At 39.7% G+C, this 15,809-nt stretch overlaps 1 protein-coding gene across 3 annotated transcripts in view; it reads left to right on the top strand.

Annotated features, from left to right (window-relative positions):
- MAP3K7CL (MAP3K7 C-terminal like) overlaps window positions 1-15,809 on the top strand; it is a 107,146-nt gene that overhangs the window by 40,730 nt on the left and 50,607 nt on the right. For 2 of the 3 annotated variants that reach the window (XM_053972119.1, XM_053972118.1), the window contains exon 5: window positions 2,889-4,210. The exons of the other annotated variant lie outside the window; for it this stretch is intronic. In XM_053972119.1, the coding sequence (XP_053828094.1) occupies window positions 2,889-3,069 (181 nt within the window). In that variant the 3' untranslated portion in view covers window positions 3,070-4,210. Of the gene's footprint in view, window positions 1-2,888; window positions 4,211-15,809 lie in introns of those variants that run through there. 3 annotated transcript variants of the gene reach the window in all.

The raw sequence follows: 15,809 nt of genomic DNA, 5'->3' as shown, positions 1-15,809 counted from the left end.
TAAGTGGGTTCTGCTGACTCAGAAGCGGGCAATTTTACTACCTCAGTGCAAGGAAACTGCTTTCTGTGAGGGAGGTCCAAGAGTGTGGAGTACAGCAATGAGTATATTTTGATTTTAATGCATTTATCATTTGTTTGATAGCAAATCTAAATCCTGGGGAGGGGGGAGGGAAGTTATCTGTGCTGCTTGAATATTACTGGTGAGCGGCATGAAAGCCATGCCTGCACAGAATGTCATCAAATCAGAGCTGACCTTCATTACTAGAGCTGTCTGAGTTTGCACCTTGTCTGTCTGTGCCTCTCCTGGCTCAAGTCCGGGATAGTCAGTACCATTCCTTTTCAAATACTGAAAGTTCCCACAGAAAAGGTTTACCTGCTTTTAAGATGCTGATTACCTAATAGTGTGTCCACTGCATCTCCCTTTCAAAAAGCTCATGAATGTAAGAAAAGTAAGGAAGAATGATTCTGAATTAATTTGTTTGGACACTTCTGATTTAACAGTCTGTAATTTGAAAGAGCTTAATTTAGCCCTTCAGTCCAACATTACGCCACAGAATAATTGCAAAGAAATACTGCATACGTTCTCATTTGGTCTTCAGAGATAAAAGTCTTCCAGAGGAAGTCCAGGGAAACTGGGGAAACAAAAACAAACAAACAAAGAAAAAAACCCCAAGCATCTGGAGCTGTAAAACCTCATTGTCCCTGAATGTATTTCTCACGTGAAATCACTCCTCCATGGCTTCAGGCTCATGAATAGGAGCTGTCTAGTAAGATTGTCTTGACTTCTGTGAAAACTGGTTATCTAGAGCAGCCCAGACAGAGAGAAATGAACCTGTTAGTGGCTTATTGTGTTTAAAACTTGTACAGCTATATTGTGTTAAATGTAAACACAATTCTACTGGGTAAAAATGTTCTTTTGATGTTTCCTCTCAAAGGCCTGATTGAATGCACCTGTCACCTGGTGAAAGGAAAAAGAAGAGGCTTTGCTGCAGCATAGCTGCTCTGCCTTACCTCAGTAGTATAAAACAAAGCTATCTTATAGGAGGATGCCTGTATGCTGCCTCTTTGGCTGATTTAAAAATTCTGTAACAGCAGCTAACTCATCTCCTTTTTTTTTCTTTTTTTCTTTTTTTTTTTTTTAATCTATGAGAAGCACAGCTGGTAGATATGGCAGTACCATGGGTCTGCTCTAATTTGTAACTCCTTGAACTGCAGTAACCATGACTGTAAACAGTCAACTAAACCATGGACAAACTCTGCTATCACTGAAAGCTGCAGTAAAGACGGAGGAAGGTTAACTTGAACCTAATTCAAGGCCACACAGAAGTGTTTTTCAAAAGCCAGATTTACAGTTTTGCTGCTCTATGAGGTAGCTTTTTCAGCTACGAGTAACATAAGTGATCAGCAAACACAGAAATGTTATCTTTTTGTGAATATCTGGCCTGTGGGAATAGAATTGCTGATCTGTAGGAATTTCCTGTCTGAAAGCACTGGTCTAGCCTGACAAGTGGGCTCCTTTAAGGACTGCAGTGAAATCTATCCACTATGAAGGCATTAACAACTTCCCACTGATGATCTACAAGCCCTGTTTTGACATGACTGAGAAATAAAGTCACAGGGCTATGAACAGTTAAAAGATTAACTAATCTCTGAGATAGAATGATCAAAAGAACATTTTAGAAGAGATTTCCTGTAATGGATGAATATTTGACTTAAAGGGAAAAGGAAACCCAGAGGCCAGGCTAGCCTGGTGGGTGACTAAGAGGAGAGCAATTAGATACTCTATGAGTTACTCATGCCTTCAGTGTGTTTTAAGACCTCTTTTATCTTAACTTGTGCTGAGGTAACTTCAGTTTATACTATACAGGAAACTCCAGCTCCTGGCCAGCTCTGAGAATATAGGGCACTGTGTGACTCCATCCAGAAGTAGTCACAGCTTAAATCCTCTTGTGTCTGTACTTAAAAGGACCAGGAGGGGTCAGGTTTGCAGCTCTTCTTCAGCAATAGGGCTAAGATCAGAGTCTAAACACGTTATAGAAACACTATATGTAGCTCAGATTCAGCGCCTACTAGTTACTGGATTTGTTTGTAGTAGAGAAAAGGAAACCAGCCACACTTCACAGAACTAAATCTAACCAACCAAACAAAAACACCTCACTCTCTTTCAATGATACCTGGTATCGAGAGAAAAATTAATTGTTATTCTTCTGGCAAAGTATTCACAAGTCATCTCTAGGAACTTGATTCTCCACAGTGAACTGTGTGCTCAACTCTTACTGAAGTTAGAGATCACAGAATCATACAATCAATAGAATAGTTTTGATTGGAAGGGACCTTAAAACTCATCCAGTTCCAATCCCCTGCCACAGGCAGGGACACCTTCCACTTGACCAGGTTGCTCCAAGCCCCATCCAACCTGGCCTTGAACACTTCCAGGCATGGGGCAGCTGCAGGTTTTCCGGGCAACCTGTGCCAGGGCCTTGCCACCCTCACAGAGAAGAATTTCTTCCCAATATCCCATTTCCTGCTCTCTTTCAGTTTAAAGCCATTCCCTTGCTTTGTCACCTGTGTCAAGAGTCCCTCTCCAGCTCTCTTGGATCCCCTTTTGGTACTGGAAGGGGCTCTAAGGTCTCCCCAAAGCCTTCTCTTCTGCTGAACAGACACATGAACACAGCATTTTTCAGGCTTGGTCTGAGATTTTGGAAGCTTAGTCTTTTAAAGGGAAGAAACATGACTCTAAAAAATTAATTTTCTAGGTCCTTGTTTCACACAAGTTCAAGTAATAAAAAGTAAGTTAACAACACACAGCCCACCTTTGACCTAACACAGGACAACAAATTTTTGCCTACTGCCATTTTTAATATTTGGGGTTTTTTTCATAATCATCAGAAAGGAGCTGATTGCCAGACTGGAACAAGTGGAAAAAGAAAGCATGGATGCTGCTCGGCTGGCTAAGGAGTATGCAGAACTGACAGAGGAGAACCGAACACTGAAGCTGGCCCAGACGCAGTGTGTGGAGCAACTGGAAAAGCTCAGGATACAGTACCAAAAAAGACAGGGCTCCTCATAACTCCCAACTAGCTCGTGTGAGGCAGTTCTTACAGGAATGGTCCTGTGCTGGAAAGAGATTTTAAAATAAAGATCTGTTTAATATGTTACAACACTTTACTACAGATACAGAGTATGTAGAAGTCTGAATTTTATTTAATGCTTGCCACCTAGTAGCTTAATATAATGGATATTTCATCCATTATATAATGGATGTTTTATTTCAAGTAATGTAATTGAAGTTAATCTATCCCCATTATATGTTCTAGTGGATCAGGTTTCGTTTCTAAACATATTTCTTCCAATTTAAGAAGATATGGAAACTCTAGAAAATTATATAAATAGACTCTGTGTTAGAAATTTGGATCATACTAAGGACTGGGACAATGTTAATATATGGAATAGATGTATGTTAATTTTAGTTTGGTAAATTCTTTTAAAATTATTTTCATCATGCGTAAAGTGTTTGGAAGTTATCTTGAAGCAGATGTCCTCACTAGTAAAAAACTATACTTCATGTCAACTTCACACTGTTATATAAAATCTGAAAAGCTGCACAAAATCATTTTTTTGTCAAAAAACAAAATCATTTTTTATCAAACAAGTGCACTGCCAGTGATAATTTGCAAGTTATAAAATTAAATGGAAACAGATGAGATCAAACTTCCCTTCCTTAAGTGTAAAGATTACTTGAGTGTCTTTTTATTGCACTTTTTGGCATGCAAGAAATGAAAAATTAATATAAGAATCATAGTTTCATCATAGTTCCAACTGAGACTATGTCAATAAAATTATTGTGAGGATCTTTTGTTCTTATTTTCTGGTCTATTTTGAAACATAAGTGGCTGTAAGTAGGGGTGGTAGTTCTGTGATACACAAATAACTGGGAAGTAAAATGTCAGTTTTACTTGCTCTATTTTTCCCTGTATTTTCTTAGATCAACTTAAAAATCTTTGTTATGCTTCCATTTCTATTCATAGCAGTTTTTTCATTAAAAGTGGATGTAGAAAAGCCCTTTTATGTTCTGAATGTTCTCAAATCATCTTGTATTTTAAACTCGGCTTGTCAGATGCAGCTTGTTACATCTTCATGAGCACACAACCTAATGTGTTCTTAGTATTGAAATGTGTCTTAGTAATTGAAAACAATGAACTTAAGATTTGCACAGGACTTTAGCTTTGATTATTATCATTAATTTATAATGAAAATGGAATTTCATGTTAATCAGAACAATTCCTGGCAGCAAAGGGGACAAAAAATTAATTATAAGCTGCCTGTAATTTATCTGTGCTAACTGCCTACAGTATTCCCTGCAGCACAGGTGGGAAAACTGGCTCTGTGTTACTCCAAGCACTGGCACTGCAGCAGCAGAGCATGAAGAGGTAGCAGGAGAGGACAACCTTGTTTCCACTTCTCCTCGTGAGCCACCAGGGCAATGTCAGCATCCAAACTTGGCACTGCTTCCTGCTGTACCTGGGAAATCACCACTCCTGAGGCATGTGCTTCCTGCTGGAATGCTCCCCAAGCAGTGTAACACTGTATTTATTCCTCTTTCCTTATTATCTGAGGATCCAATTTTCACTGTACTTTGTGGAAGTTGAAGAAAAGAAAACATAGTTAATAAAAAACACTTGGAATATTGGGCCTGGAAGTGCTGGAAAAGTCTTGTCTGAGTTTTGTACTATTGGGAAACATAACTTGAAGAGAAATTAGAGCTTTGCTTTGAGCACAGAACGCCACAGAAGCTAGAATGTCCTTTTTTTTCTGTGTTTATGTGTTTTGAACAAGAGAACTCTCATTTTAAAATAGTTTGTCATTTTACTCAAATGTTTTTCCATCTAGCCTTGAAAACATCATCCAGTGGGATGATTTCAGTGAATTCAATGAAAACTATATAAAGTACATAAAATTAGTTTATTGACAGACTGGCTTTGAATGCAAATGGATCAGACAGCAGACCTTTACTTACAAATAACTGTGTTCACCTTGAAATTTTCTATTTAAGTGCAGTCACTATGCTTTAGATATCAAAAAAACTACAGACCATATGCTGGGAGAAAAGCCTGAGGGAGAGCCATGGTCAGGTGGAGAAGGAAAGCTGGGCCTCATTTGTGGCAATAGTCTGGGAGTATGTTTATCCTAACCTGTAGGCACTGACCAGTATAGAAGAATTCAAGAAATATTTTACAGATGTGCAGATGCCAAATTTTTGATGTGGTCCAGCCTACAAGCCTGGATAAATATGAAATTCTTAAACCATCCCAAACTAATTTAAGTCAAATATTTATATTCAACTTGGACTGTAACTGTGTGCAATCAAATTTTCCTCCTGCTTTTAGCTATGGTGAAAGTAAAAATAATAGCGTTGTATTAACATATTTGCCTGCATGCATGCTCATGTGCCTGAGAGCAGGAACTCAGAGAAATTGTATCGCAATACAAATGAGTAAAACTGATACAGAAGTACCAAGGATGAAAAAGTGTGTGTTGAAAATTATTTTTAAAAATAAATATATTTGGGGAAGCGGGATTCAAAGGCAAGAAGGTAGGGAAATGGAATTTTCCAAAAATATTCATAGGCAAGTTAAGTTAAAATGTAGCATAGTCAACATAATGCAGAAAATCATCCAGGTGTTGAAAAGAGTAAAGGAAGCTGAAACAACCTTCTGAGAGGTAACTGCTGTATCTATCATCCATCTCTTGATTTCTTTATCAAGAGCATAATAGTGGAAAATTATTTTCACATTCAGTGAGTCTCCAATTTTGACATGCTGAGTTTTTCTCTAGATACAGTGGAGCTCTGCTAACTAAATAGCTGAAATTAGGCTTTTTAATAAAGCATTTATCATACTGATCCTGTATTTTCCACATAGACAATATGGTTTGTGTTCTGGTTGAAGTGGTCTGCATGTTAAGTCCTGTTGTAGCTATCACACTATAAAAACACTATAAAAACAAACAAGTTTTATACAATTATTTCAAAGATGGTTTTAGAAGTTCAAAATCTTAGAAGCCAGTTTTTGAAATCAAGTACCAATGAAAGGTTCAATTTTATAACGTGACTACAACCTGTGACAACTGCAGTTGTATTGCAGACAAAGTGTATTTCTTGCTGTTATCCAGGTTATTCAGGTTAGCAAAAGTAAGCATGCCACCACCATGGTAAATGCATTTGCTTCAAACCACTTAAGGCATAGTGAAGTACATGGGTTTAAAATTAAAACAAGACCTGTGCTTTCCATTTTCTATCATTGCTAAATAACTTCCTTCCATCATAAAGAATGCTGAACAAACTCAGTATAAGGCTTCCAGTTAGCAAGGATATGACTCATGCAGTCTCGAAACAGCCAGAGCCAAGGGTGACTTGACACTTGGAAAGTCTGGAAGACGAGGAGCTGTGAGTTTGAGTTCGGTGCTTTTTTAAAAAAAAAAGTTCCCCTTTTCAGGATTACCTCTATTCTGTCTGGTTTTGTGAATTAATGATCTTTGGAAGTGTGTGACCTTCCACCAGAGGCTTCCATCATCTAGGCCTTTGTAAAGATTACACATTGTTACCAGTGGGGACAGGTGGGACAGAGAGGTGTTCTCAGCCTTCCTTTGGGTTGTGTGGTTGGGGAGCTCTGTCACGTGACCCTTTCTGCTTCATTTCCAGTCACAGGACATCTTGCAGAAATGAGCTAGTCACAGTAATAATCACAAAGACACTTGGTGGTTTTCCCTATCTAAAAATCTTTTCTTGATCTAGACACAAAGTGGAAGTGTCTAAAGGAACAGGGGAGACTTGTCTGGAAGAGTCTTGCCTCTCTTTCTATGGGGGGTACAAGATGTGCAATGGTGGAAGAATAGGGCTGTAGGGAAAGGAAGTTTGGTCCAGGCAGTGATGTAACAGGAAGAGCACTGGCCCTGTCCACCAGGATTGTGAGGAGAGTTGACAAAACCTGGGTGCTGCCATGACTTTTGTCTCCCATCTTCATACTTCCACAGTCATAACTGCATAACATGCACCCACAGCTCTGAGGGTCTTCTCCCTCCTGGTGGAATGTCATGGCATGCAGATGCGTGGATGATATGGTGATACATATCCCTGGAAAACTCACAATGAAACTATTAACTGTCTTCAGGCCTGGAAGGTGTGCAGCAATGAAAGACTAAGACTGAACAAGTACCAAAAAGCTGGGCCCTGTTGTTCATCTTGATGTACTTCTGTTGGACGAGACTAGACACCAACTGCATGACTGCACCACGGTGCACATTATGGAGGAAGGGAAGGTAGCAAAGCAGAGTGGGAGGGGCAGCCTCCATCTCACCATTTCCTTCACTGAGTCGCTTGGTTTTGAAATGTTAAACTGGGAGGTATCAAGGTGGTCTTTCAGGTGCACACCAAAACTGTGAGGCTGACACTTTAAATTCAAAATAGATTATTTTATAAGAATGAAAAATCTACCTTGCTTGGGACAGTGCCAGTCACCTCTAGGTTCTTCAGTGCTCCTAACAAGTAATGTCATGTGTTACTCATACCCATATGAATGAAAGACAACAACCATTCACAAATCACTGTTATGCTCAACCCAGGCTTCCTCCACTGCATGGTTTATTCTGTAGAAAGCACAAGGTTTAGCACATGAGTCACTCTGCTTTTCTACACACCAATTATCAGTTCCCCCTTCTAAACCCCAGTTCCTTTAATCCCCCGACCACAATCAATCCCCACTGAGTAAGCAGTGTCAGCCTAGAGCTCAGATCCAGTTGTCTGACAACCTTATGACATGGTCTGATGATCACCATGTGCTCAAGGTGGTTTCCAAATGCTACATATGATATTTTGCTGTTTGGTGCTGGTATATGGCAGCAAGGAATTCTCCCCAGGCTTTAGGTGTCTGCTGTGAGACATGCTTGGTTTCCTTGAACTGGTTAGAAAATATGAGAGTAGGTGGTCTGTAGATTTAGTTATTTGTCTGAATCTTATACTAAATTTTAATACAGGAATTAGGGAAATGAAATGAGGATGTGTGTGCTGATGTAACAAATGTGCAGCCAGATGCCACTGTGCTTTGGGTGCTTAGAATGAGTTAAGTGATATGAGAACTTTAAGTGATGAAAAGGAAGTAGGTACAGCTAGCAAGAGGAACTGGTGAGTGAGCTGTTGCCTTAACTGCTTGCTTTCTGGCTGCTTATGGCTTGTGTCGATAGAATGTATGGGCTGTTGTCCTTAGCTCAGCATTAAGAAGCTTTTGGTTGGATGTATCCCAACACTTTTCCAAGCCTAGTTTACACTAAAATTTTATACTGGAATATTTACTTTGTTAAGGTAGTGTTTTTGTCAACTCTGTCTAGAATTAACAGAGTTATGATGTGATACAGATGTCAGAGCATTGCAGATGGTTCTTCATGGACTCATAGAAGATCTTGAGTTGGGAGGGTCCCATAAGGGTCATTGAGCCCAATTTTATGCCAATTACTGTTATTTGCATTAAAGATAAATAAAACCTTGATAAATAGCCTATGTACAGTAAAAACTGCACTGAAGCCAGAGCACTTCAGTACTAAAATAACTGCAGCCCCACTAATGGTCTTTTGCTGCTTTCACTGCACAAGTAGAGTTTGGTACTTTTATGAACTAGATCCCCAGTTTCCCACATGAAGGAATAGCAGCAGTGTGATGTTCTGTGATCGAAAAACTTTCACCTCTGTCTTGTAACTTTCTTAGAAGTGTATGACAAACATCCGAGCACAACCCAACCTTGTGACCACAGACTTCTCCACAGCCATTTCATCACAGTGCTCTCCCCAGCCTGGATCTTTGACTCCCACATTCCTCTGCTGTGTTTGGACAGCTGAAATAAGTCAACCACTCTGAACTTTTTTAAGCAGTCAGAAGCAAATGCATTATTTAACATTATCTGCTAAGAAACTTGACTGTCTTGTGGTCAGACCCTTTTGTATTCCTGTCCTGCAAGTACATCAGTATATATGTTTACTGATTAGATGTCAGCACAAAAAAATACCAGTGTTAATATTCATGGAAGACAGAGGCACATTCAGACATACTTCTGTGAATGCTGTTTGAAATAATAGACTTACTCAAGGTGTTCCCTCCATGGCTGTGAATATAAAAGCCAGCTATTCACATATGAAGAAGTACTTTCTGATGAAATTATCTGTGCCAAGAATGTGAACACTTATTTTTGACATAATTTCAAAAACGGAGTATTCTTTCAAGCAAAAAACCCCAAACTGCCCACATTACAGTTTCCAGCTAATATAAATTACATCCAGCTATGCACAATTGCTAAAATTGTGCTTAAATCTATTTATAACCCTTCAAATAGCTCTCACTAATTTACGTTGGTGGAACAGGCCCTTACATTTGACTGAGTGGGTAATGGGACATTATTATTACAAAGCAGAGATACCTAAAAAATGTACAATTATGTTTGTCCAAGTGGAGTTTTATTTGTTTATAGCAAATGATTTTTTTATATAACTAGGTAAAGATCCATGTACAAATTTGTCATCTGATCACATCTGAAACTACCCAAAGAGTGATATCCCATATTTTTAAGGTACTAGAGATACTTCAATGGAGGTGTAGTTTTCAACACCTAACACTGAACAGCACCTAACAGGAGCACCCAAGTTACATGAGTTCTGGCATCCTTCAAAAGCTAAGAGAGCTCATAATTAAAAATTATTACTGTAACTGAAAGAGGGTAGGTTTAGATTAGATATTCAGAAAAAAGTCTTCCTTGTGAGGGTGGTTGAGGCCCTGGCACAGGTTGCCCAGAGAAGCTGTGGCTGCCCCATCCCTGGAATTGTTCAGGGCCAGGTTGGATGGGGCTTGGAGCAGCCTGGTCTAGCAGAAGGTGTCCCTGCCCATGGCAAGGGGGTGGAACTGGATGATCTTTAAGGTCCCTTCCTGTTGCTGTTGAGGCAGGACAGGAACAGAAGGACTCCAAGTTAGAAGGCAAGGAATGAAACTGATTTATTTCAAATGCACCGCTCTATATATAGAGAACATCATGCAGACTAATTTCATTGGTCTTAAAGTAAAAACATCTCACACCATTGGTGTGCTCTGAATGACGCATGATGGCAAGACATATCTTTAAACAATGTGAATAACAAGAGAGAAATAGATAATTATTTACATTCCTTCCCAACTGTTTCTCAGGCTCTCTCCTGGTTAGAAAACCCTCTCTCTTTCTCTCTGACTGAACTGAGAATACCCATACCTTCCAACCCAAACCATTAGATGATTCTATGATTCTATCAATTATATGATAAAATCTCTGTTTGTTCAAACTACTTTTGGAGTTCAGCTGAATTTATATACCTAGAAATCTGGCCTATATGGCTTTAGACAGTACTGACCAACTGCAGGCGCTTTGCAGTGCTTATTTAATGGTACAATAACTAAGAGTCAAATATGCTTTAAATAACACAGTACAGAACAACTGATGAATGTGCCTCTTTTTTTGCTGGTAAATTTGAATATGCCTTAAATCTCATACACCCTGATATTAATGAGTGACCCATTTCTAAAAGAAAACACGAGTGTTCTCTTCCTATTTTTCTCTTTGTATTTAGGTTAAGTAATCTGAATAGGGGAAGTGTCAGGCTTCAGAAGAGTGTCCTAATGCATGGGCAAGGTTCCAACCACAGTCTGAGTTTCAACGACCCAAAGTGGTTGTGCTGGAATACTAGAACTGCTTTACCAGTAATGAATTTAGTGGCTCTGGCACATCCCACAGTCTACTTGAACAAACTTGTTTCTGGAAAATTTGGGTTCCTAGAACATTCTGAAAGGTAAAAAAAAAGCAGAAAAAGCATGCTACTAAGTTTGGTCTTCAACTTTAGCTGCTTCAGAATTCACCTTCAATTAATAAAAAGAGGTTTATGTTTTGTCATTTGGCTGAAACATGGTAAGAAGTAAAATTCTAGTTACACTGTATTTAAAGGTGAGACATGAAGACAAAAGACAAGAAGGATTTTACCAAAGACACCGTTTTTACTGGCAGTTTTTGAGACCTTTGTATCTCCTGAGTATGACTGTATGTGCAGTGTTTTCAGATGTTTATGATATTCTTCTAATCCTGTAAATTCTGTTCAAAGGAATTTCAATTCACAGTTTGATTGCCAGCGTAAATCTACCACTATATTACTGTCCTAAAGGAAATAATCTCTGAATGTTTATCATGAGAAAGTGGCATTTAAAAGTGCTTAACATTGCTTTTGAAATGAAGGTGTCCAATTCTAAATGAGCAAGACTGCCTGGTAAGAAATCAGTAACGTCAAAAAGGCACCACATGGTAAACTGGATTTAGATTCTGGTTCAAACAGCACTTACCGTGGGGCACTGTGGCCACATCAAACAAATCTCTTGAACATATTCCTAACATGAAGCAATGAGTAGTTCCCACTGATTTGCCAATAGGACTATTCAAAGTAGGTTTATTCATGCACTGAAGTGTTTTGCTGGATTGAGGCCAGAGAGACCAGTTCCTCAGCTTGAACCTTAACTGTTTTGGGATTCATTGGAATATAATTACATGCTTGGAGGTTTCAAACACTGAGCTGCAACAGGGCCTTTCCATTGAGCTGTCTCTCAGGGGGCTAAAAAGATCTTCACAGCGTTTGTCAGCAGGGAGGACCTTTGTGTGGCAACATGCATACGAAACCATCTTGCTGCAGCACCATGAGCTGGTTTAGATCCAGTTGCAGCTGCCACACAAGTCAGATGCTTGTAATGCAGAAGTGGTGAACAAAACATTCTCTTTGTCATTCCTAGTAAGCATATTCATTCCCACTCACACAACTGCAGCCATGCCAACCCATATGAAGTGACTCTGTGGGGTCATTATATGAAACTATAAAAGATTATAAAGAAAAAATGCAAGCAAACACAGAAGAAAGGTCAAGTATTTACAAAGCACTATAAAATACATTTAGAAAGAGCTCTTAACTGGCAGACTAACAGCATAATACTGCTAAAAATTTTAGAAATGCTCCTCTTGCTTTAGTGTTTTGGGAAAAATATAGCAGAAATACTGGACTAGGACAAAAATGCCATGGATGTCTGTCAGATAGGCCCCATTCCCCCTTTTCTCTCTCTTCATATACCCCTTCCTATTCTTCCAGAAAGAGGAGATCTCAGCTGCTTCAAAGATGAGATAGAGAAATAAAATGTTTCCTACAGTTGTGGTTGTATGGCACGCTTTTGTTGGAGAAAACACCTTCTAATGAAACAGAGATTTTTGGAGTTAAATTAACAAAATTAATTAAGCATTTATATTTTAGCTTGTAGAGTTGTGTATTGAATTTTAACCTTGTACTTAAGAAACCTCTGCCTGGTACAAAGGGCATAGGAAAATGCAAATTTCTGAAGCTTCTTGCATAAAGAACAATACCAGAGGAGGCAAAGAACCCAGATAAAGAAGCTCCTCTGTCTCCAAGCCTATCAAGACTGACAAACGTACTCAGATAAGCACCAAAGGACCAAAAGCGCACGCACAGAGGGGAAAAGTTCAAAAGTTCAGTCATGAGGAAGACCACAATCTTCAGCCTCAGGACCACCGAGAGACCCCTGTACGACCACCACAGCAAACCACGCGTGCCCAGAAGGGCGTAGACTTATTTAGCATGAGAGGTGAAGACAGGCGGGGCCAGGGGTTGAATATGCATGAAAAAGTTGTGCAATGTATTGCATATGGAACATCTTTAGGAATAAAGGTGTGGGTCAGACTGAGGCTCGGGGCACAAGTTTTGGAGAGCTATCTCACTTGTGCCAGGCGCTGACATACATACTCACTTCATAACTACACCAGGTTGTGGAGTCTATTTATTTATTCCGCATATCACTTCACTGCTTTTGATGTAGGAACTGGGCAGAGGAGGAGTGCTTGGATTAAAGGTGGGTCCTCTGCTCTCCTATGAATTGCTACTCGAATTTGGATGTGTGATAAGCAAATGAAATTTTCAGTTTCCATGTGGTAAGTAAAGACATAGAGCTAAAATATGTCCCAGCTGAATTTACTTTGTAACCCAAGAACTTTTGTGAGTGATCGTGAGCTGGATCCAGACCGGCAGGGAATCTGAATCATTTATTCAAAAGAAACATGGTTTCTTTTGAATGGTTTCATACACTTTTTCAAGTCACAGTGTTTCTTTATTCTTTATTATTTCATTCTCACTATGAGACTTATCCCATGTTGCCACGTCAGCAACATGCTTTCTGCATGTCCCTTTATGGGGTGATCACATGCTGTTCACTCGTCTGTCAGCTTCCAGTGGGTTCCTCGCCTGTAGGGGTCTGTCGTGGTACCTCCTCCTCCCAGGGTCCGGAGGGGACAAGCCTCTCTGTGCTGCCACGTGCTCTTTTGTGCTGCCATGTGCTTATTTGTCCTGCCAGGTGCTTCCACAGGGGCGTCCCACATCCCACAGCTCAACTCCATCCCATCTCTTCCTACAAACTTTGATGCATTGGCAACAATTCAACACACAGATCTCTCTCTTCACAAATGCACACTTCACATAGGCATATGTGGCCACAGACAATTTTGCTTGTGATTTCATCTTACAATTTTATTCTCTCCTGCTGTCAATGCCATTCCTTTAGTCTTTATAAATTGTGAAGGAAGAATATATCAAGTTCACACACAAAATAATCCAGCATCTGGACCTAGGAAGGAAGAAGACTGCCTTTAAATTTGGCTTGAACCTCTTCCTACTTTTCTGATTTGCTAATCAAAATCACCAATCAGTACTAATCAAAACCAAAGCTTTGCCTTCTTTTTCCCTTCCCTTCCCTTCCCTTCCCTTCCCTTCCCTTCCCTTCCCTTCCCTTCCCTTCCCTTCCCTTCCCTTCCCTTCCCTTCCCTTCCCTTCCCTTCCCTTCCCTTCCCTTCCCTTCCCTTCCCTTCCCTTCCCTTCCCTTCCCTTCCCTTTCCCCTTTCTTTACTTTTTATTTTCTTTTTTTTTACCTATTCAGGAGTATTAAAAGATATGCCTACAAAAGATAAAGAACTTTGAGTGCCTTTATAAGATGTCATATAGCAGTGAGCTCAGACCTTTCATGATATGTACAACTGAACAAACAAAATTACTATTTCAGTAGTTGGAGAGTTTTGTCTGATTATGCACTTTCCTGTTTCAAGAAAAGTATTTACTTAACATCTCTCTGCTGCAAGCAAAATATTTATGAAGCACATAATCTTCATCTAGTCTCAGCCTTACTTATGTGTAATTGAGGACTTTTATTAAAAAAAAATAAATAAACAAACAAATAAATATATCCAGCCTCATTTAAATATTTATTAAACACAGTTTTAATGCCATTTTAGTTAAAAGTCAGTGCCAGCTAAAGGATGAAGTTAGAAGAGGAGGAGTCTATACTGAGCTTAGATTGATCACTGCGAAGTTTAAGTTGAATTTTCAAAACTAAGTAGTATTTGCTTAAGCAGCAGGCTGAGTCTCTTGGGACTTCATTCTCAGGGACTGGTTAATAGGCCTTTCTGAGTATCTTATTTTTCTGAAATAAACAAAAATTTACATGTTGCATCATGCCAGACTTCACCTTTGAAAATTAAGACTGCATAAAAATCTCCTCTGACATCTGACAAGAACTTGGACAACAGAGAAAATGCCCCAGTGAGATGTTAGCAACTCTGATCATGTGTTATCTGGGGCTGATGCTGCCCTGGGAATGGGGTCCAGAGCAGCTAGGAAATGTTTGCTCAAAATTTAAGTGCCTGGGATAGAGGTCTTTTCCTTCTGCATTGACTGTTTAGGGATGTAGGGGTCTAGTAACCCACCAGCTGAGTCTCCATGCCCCTCTTCTTGTGCTGTGAGGGTGGTTGAGGCCTTGGCACAGGTTGTCCAGAGAAGCTGTGGCTGCCCCATCCCTGGAAGTGTTCAAGGCCAGGCTGGACAGAGCTTGGAGAGACCTGGTCTAGTGAAAGGTGTCCCTGCCCATGGAAGGGGTGTAGGAATAAGATGATCATTAAGGTCCCTTTTAACCCAAACCATTATATGGTTCTATTATTTAATTAAAACTTGGCTCTCTGCACTCAAGTGCCTTCTTGGACTGCTGTTAAGATTGATACTCCTGGTTTTCTGAGTCATGTGTGTGGATATAAAAAGTACCTAAAACTCAGGTTCTGAATAGCATCAGCATCATGCTGTTCTGGCTTTGCTTGAAAAACCACCCCAGAAACCAACTACTTATCAACAAACTATTCTCCCAGTCACAGAAAGGTGGATATGGCACAGACACAAACATAACACAGGATGACAAGGAATTTCAAATCCTTATGGTAAGTCTGTGAAGCTGCAGACATTGTTCTCTCGAACTTTGGGGCCTCATGTAAAGCCCCACAATGGGCCACACACAGCACAGCAGGTTTGTGTGACCTCTCTTCCTTATGGAGTCACCTCCAGCTTTTGCAAAGCAGAGCAAAGGGGCTGCTGCACAACTTCATCTGCTGATTCTGCCTGTTGCTCTTCATGTAACTGGTAAAAGGCATCAAAGTTTGTGAAGAACAGAAAATGTGGCCCTTTGACATCAGGGCTCCGGAGGCACTATCAAGTAGCAAAGAAGAAGCCAAAAAGACTTCAAACATGCAGAGCAAGTGCTCCTACAGCTCCAGAGAGCTCTAGTGCACTCAACAATAAAAGGAGATCCAAATGGAAAATGCAATTTAAAGTACAATGGAAACATTCTTATTAAAAAAAAAAAAAAAAAAACCCGAAGCAACAATTTTACAA

This window comes from Vidua macroura, chromosome 2 (assembly GCF_024509145.1).
Source record: "Vidua macroura isolate BioBank_ID:100142 chromosome 2, ASM2450914v1, whole genome shotgun sequence".
Classification (NCBI taxonomy): Eukaryota; Metazoa; Chordata; class Aves; order Passeriformes; family Viduidae; genus Vidua; species Vidua macroura.
Note: the sequence above shows the minus strand (reverse complement) of the source record. Positions and strands in the feature narration are given on the sequence as shown.